Source organism: Saccopteryx leptura, chromosome 6 (assembly GCF_036850995.1).
Source record: "Saccopteryx leptura isolate mSacLep1 chromosome 6, mSacLep1_pri_phased_curated, whole genome shotgun sequence".
Classification (NCBI taxonomy): Eukaryota; Metazoa; Chordata; class Mammalia; order Chiroptera; family Emballonuridae; genus Saccopteryx; species Saccopteryx leptura.
Window position 1 is genome coordinate 158,296,362 of NC_089508.1, and position 6,085 is coordinate 158,302,446.

The window sequence follows — 6,085 nt, forward strand, 5'->3', positions numbered from 1 at the left end:
CAGCCTACAAATGTAAAGGATGTTAAAGTATTATTTGTTAATTACTCTGATTAAACAAATAACCATAAAAATCAAGGTATTATCAAGATCTCATTTTTTAGGTGGAGACTCTGTGGTAGGTGAAGCAAAAAAGACGAAACCTTAGGGCAAATAATTTCTGCACAAGAACACAGCATCATACATATCTTGATGTTTCTGTAATAATTATGTATATCTAGTATTTGTCAGAAGTTAAAATGTCCTTCCCAGTTGACATGTGTTTTTTCAAATGACCTTGAAAGCAGACACCCAGATGTAAATTAACAAGCCTCTTTTTCCCAGCTTTTAAAGCCTCAACGTTGAGATCCATTAGGATGCACACAGAATTGTCAGTTCCCCTTTCCTAGCAGAATTTGGTACTGATGAAACCTTACGGGCCTTCAAGTCATGTATGCATACAAGCATGTAATGGGCCATGCTGCTCAATGAGGTTGCTTCCAACATAGGGGTTTCACAGCAGACCCTGGAGCCACATGAATTGATCCCGATATTGATGGAGACCTTTTACCCTGATATCCCTCTAATGATGTTTTCTAAACATTTATTTTTCAGCTTTCTTAAGGTATAAACTAGTGGTTTTCAAATGCTGGTCCATGGACCAATGCTGAGCCTCCAGAAATTTTGTTCCAGTCTCTCTGGTATAACCAACAAATAAAAGAGTACAATATTTAAAGCATATATGGTGGTGATTTTATATATGTATACATCATGAAAGGAATCACATCAGGTAGCCATAATATATTCATTGCCATGTATGTATGTATGAATATATACATATATTGGTATATATGAGAATATTAAATTCTATTCTTAACAAATTTCAATTGTATAATACAGTGTTAACAACTATAGTCACCAAGTTTTATATTAGATCTTCAGACCTTATTCATCTCACAGCTGAAAATTTCTACCCTGTTACCAGCTCCCCCTATTTCCCCTACTTAAACATTTATAGACCCATTAATATATATATTAGGCTACCACATCCTTGCTACTTAATCTTGACTTTAGTTGGGCTTTAGCCATATGTTTCACATGGGGAAAAAATCTGCAAAAGATACGTCAGTGAGAGCAGCTTCTTTGGTCCACAATAGCTGGTAGCCAGAATGCACACGCAGGGATCAATATGCTTCTCTGCTGGACTCTGGGCATCTTGTTGCAGTTTTAGGGCCAGTAAAGAGCAAAAGGATTCTCCCTAAAGTGAAATTAGCATTTGATTGCCCATACTTTAATATTTTTCTTAAAAATGAACTTTGAATGCAAATACCTTTTTATTTGCATGTATTATTGAGATAATAACTGATCAAATACCTCAAGATAGTGTTTTTCATATTTCATAAATGCATACATTGACATTTGATGTCATTGAGAAGAGGGTTCTAGTGGAAACAAAACCATATTTAAGAGGAGGACTGATTATTAAACTCCCTCTTAATCTCTCAGTGGCTATTTTTATCAAGCTGCTCTCACAGATGCATCAGCCAGTCCAGGCAGCTAGATGCCAGCGATCCATGGAAAGTGAATTCTGCACCCTAACTCAGGCTGCAGTGAGCATGACCACAGAGTCTTTCTGAGACAGGGATTGTTGTTAATTACTGATGAAGAAAGGCCACTTAATCAAAGTGTCTTAATCAAAGAGATATTTGTTGTTATTTGTCTTTTTAAAATTGGTACATGCACCACAGGTCTCTGTGGAAATTATTCAAGCCTGAAACCAATTCAGTCTGTAACATTCCATAACTGAACATAGAAGCACACAAAATCCAAGAGTCAGGCCAGTCACCCGGGAAAACCCAGCTCTGGTCTGTGCAAGTGTGCATATTGAATTTTAGTCCAGGGCAGCAGTGACTAAATCAAGTGATTTGAAATCTTTTTCAAACCTTAGCTCTCTTGCCAGTGGAAAGAGAACCATAAAATCTATCCTCCGTGTGCTTCAGCCACAGAGATGATGACATAATGTATATATGAACATTAAATATCCTGAGTACTATAAATCCATATACAAATGTCCATTACAGCAATGATCAAACCCTTACATATCCGTACACTTAGGTAAATGATTATAAATTTGATAACATTTTACTCTACACTGTTATTTTTTAGTTTGACTGTTTTTCTAAATGACTATATGATGGTAATGAACATATATTACACATTTGCCATGTGCCAGACACTGTACTAAATGCTTTATATGAATTATTATTTGAAATTTATACAAATCATATGATAGGCTTCGCTATTTTTATCATTGACCAATAATAATGATTAGCATTTATGGCCCATTGACCATATTGCAAGCACCATGCTGAGTGCTTTAACATACATTATCGTTGTAAATTTCATAAACTACTGCATGACATAGGTGCTAATGTCATTCCCATTCAATAGATAATGAAATGGGGCTCAGATAGATTAACCGCTCTGTCAAAGATACACAACTTGTGAGTAGCAGATGTACTAGCAGGAGTAGGACGCATCTGACTTGAACACCCATGCTTTTGGCTGCTATACTGCTGCCAGCCATCTTCCTCCTGCATTTTTCTGTTTCTTTAGATTGTAAAATTTTCCATTAGAGTTCAGAATCCTTGAGGACAGGGGACTATAATATATTGCTGATAAAATTATTTGATATGGTGTATATGTACCTGGCATCTAGTGCTCCTGATGCCTGGCCTATGGGGCATTGTTAAATACTTGGCTTTGGGTTGGTCATTACAGAAAACCAGTAAAATAGAGGTGTTAATGTTTACCAGTGGTTTAATTCTTACAAATACAGGAGCCATGTAATCCTTTAACTACTGTTGTATTTATAACTGAGTACTAATGCAAAAACTAGTTTCCAATTAGCTGCACTATAAATAATAATCCATATGTTGCTGCATGTGACAGCTAATATCAGAGTGTGTATTAAGTCCTGTGGGTGACTGGGGCAGAAAACTGAGGTATTTTCACTTCTGCATTATACTCCTAAAATTTTTAATGTATGTATTTCCAGAGACATCCAATTTATTTCTAAGTATTATCTTTCTTAATTTGTTGAAGTCAAGATAAGATAATGTATATAAGTTACAGTGCCTAGTAAGTGCTCTACTAACTTTGGATAATATTGAGTATTTTAGTTTACTACAATTATAATAATTGTGGATCTAAAGCATACAAGTTGCCCCTAAGCTACAGACAATAATCTGCTTGTATAACACATGTATTTTGAATAAAAGAAAAAAAGATATCCACCTATTTATTACCATGAATATGTGAATTCACTGATAAAGTCAGGTCCTATGTATTATATCAAAATATGCTTTCCAAGCAATTCTATTAATGTAGGATTTTCTTTTCTATTGTACTTTGGATTGAAAATATTATCTAGTATTCCTGAATGTTAATAAATTATTTTATCAACAATATTTTTTTCCACCAAATCATCATCATTTCTCTAAATATTTGCAGAAGAGGTTATCTCAGTATTTTCATAGTACTATATATGTTAGCCATCCAAGTATAACTAGTGTGTTGTGTGTGCTTTTGTTTTTACTACTACTTTTTAAAAAAATCCATATTTATCTATTTGGAACTGGGAAATTATGAACCTGGATGTTTAAATCTCATTATGTATAGCTCCAGACAGAGCTGAAATATGTTCTAATAGTTATGTCCTCCACCCCCATCAAAGAGTTGTCTTATAATAAAATAAACATGTGAAACCTTTTGATTGTTTCATTGACCTCTTTAATAAGAAAGTATGAAGTAAAAATCCAAAAAAGTAAGAGAGGCTCTTGAATTGTGAAATGACAATCCTGAAAAATGTAACTTGCTTAATATTTATTTGGGGATAAATGCTGATTGCTTTTTCTAAGCAAGAGATTTTGGCAGCTCTCTTGCAGGATACCACATGCATCTTCAATTAGTCTCAGTGATGCTCCAAGTAGTCCTGATTTTTTCTGGGTTAATTACTGCCTAAAGGAGTTAGCTAGTCTACATCCCCTAAGCTCAGGATCAAGTGTTTTTGGAAATAAATATCTATGAAATTTTAATTGTGACATAGAACCTTCAAAAGTTATTAAATAATTGAATCAATGTCATTGTTTAAAAGATCTTAGAGAATGAGTTTGAATCATACCCATAATGAATATTCTGAATTTAATGTCAATTCATTCATAAACTTGATGTGTGACCAGTGCTTCAAAAATAAGACCCACCAGCAGGTGGCATTCTGAGGCAAAAATTCATGGAGTGCCACCAGACAGGGTCAATCATTATTGCCTCTTTCAAATCTACCCTGAATCCATTAAGCCTTTAAATTACAATTAATGGCAAACACATCTTGGTTATGTCAACTCAGCCGTACTTAAATGGATTTACAAATTCAAACTTAAAGAGGAAGATTTTATGTTCCACAGTTTCAAAGCTGTGACAAAACCCTACCCAGATTAGATCTTTTATTAAGAGCACATTCATTATGTTGAAATGGATGTCTAAAAGACATATTTTCACAAAGAAAAGGAAAGAAAAAGGAAAATCTCTTTCTTTTCATCTGTTCTTTAATGGTGCCTACTTATTAGAATATAGACTTCCTCCTCATCCTACCCTCTTGTTTACATTAAGATAAATGCAACCACAAAAAAAAAAATCAAATTAAGAAACTGCCTGTAAGTGAACTAGGAGAAGAGACGACACAATACTCTCTTCTAGGCTTAATACTACACTCCAGCACAAAAGGACTGGGCTACCAGCATGAGTTGCCTATTTCTCAATGGCTTTGTAAACTTAAGACTTTCAATGAGAAGTAAAACATTCCTCTATCAACCCAACAAATCAGAAAGATTTCAGATCCAGGTTTATATCTAAAAATCTAAGCAATGTACAGGAGGGAGAAGGCTAATAAGTAAAAGTTAATTCCATATTTCAGCGAGATAAGGACCTCTACTGAAAGAAATCAATATGAAAGAATTATCATAGCTGCTTACATTGAGGGCGAAATACACAGGCTTGTCCCTCCTCTAGATGACCGGAATCCGGTGTTGAGTCCTGGGAATCCGACTCCCCATGGGTGGTAGCCAGGGAGGTGCCGCTCTCCGTGGTGCTGAAGTGAGCGGAGCTCTGAGGATGTGAAAGCGCGCTCTTCAGTCCTTTGTGCTGTATGTAATGTTACAAACTCGCCTTCCGAGGCAGACCCGCCTTACAGTTTCCCCTCTCCTAATCTGGGGGAAATTTCCCAGGGAACATGACGGAGAAGGATTCGTGTGTGAGGCTGGCATGCGGTGGGGTGATGGGTTGGTCTAGTCCCCACCCCCTCTCCCAGACAGTAGCTTTGTAAGGGAGGTAGCAACTCTGCCTAGCTCCTCGGGATTTCTACCTGCCCCCTCTCACACCCAGAACAGTACATAACACACAGAGAGACTCTCTCTCTCTCTCTCTTTCTCTCTCTCTCTCTCTTTCACACACACACACACACACACACACACACACACACACACACACACCCCTCTACCTCAATTATATAAGGCAGCAGATTCTGGCTCCTGAGGCAGAATATTCATCTGTTTAAATAAATGAAAAATGAGGAATGAACTGGTTTCTTACCTGTTGTGTATCTGTGTATTTTTTAAACCCCCAGAGGAGTGGGTTTAAAAAACTAAAACCAGAGGAACCTGAATAATGACAATAGTAGTTTCCTTTAATAAGCTTTAATGACACACCCCACTTTGTCTTCAGTGAGTGATGTATCTCCTAACTTTACCTTATTGTTTCATGTCTTTTTGCATTGTCTAGGATCAGGAAGAGGTCAGTGGCGTAGCTCAAGTGTGATGTTAGTCACAAGACTTGAACAGGATTTGTTTTCATTTGTAACTTCATTTTTTTAAAGGAAATTCCTAATGCAAAACCCCCTTTCCTGCACAGTCCCAGTTCACACCAATTGCTACATTAATAAGCAGTCTGCTATTCCTTTTTTTTTTAAGTGAGAGGAGGGGAGATAGGGAGACTGACTCCTGCATATGCCTTGATGAGGATCCACCTGGCAACTACTGTCTGGGGCTGATGCTCG

At 36.5% G+C, this 6,085-nt stretch overlaps 1 protein-coding gene across 1 annotated transcript in view; it reads right to left on the minus strand.

Annotated features, from left to right (window-relative positions):
* Positions 1–5,210, minus strand: part of TRPC7 (transient receptor potential cation channel subfamily C member 7) — a 145,071-nt gene extending 139,861 nt beyond the window's left edge. The window contains exon 1 of the mRNA XM_066341588.1: positions 5,007–5,210. Within this exon, the coding sequence (XP_066197685.1) occupies positions 5,007–5,008 (2 nt within the window). The 5' untranslated portion in view covers positions 5,009–5,210. The remainder of the gene's footprint in view (positions 1–5,006) is intronic.
* Between the last annotated feature and the right edge of the window lie 875 nt (positions 5,211–6,085).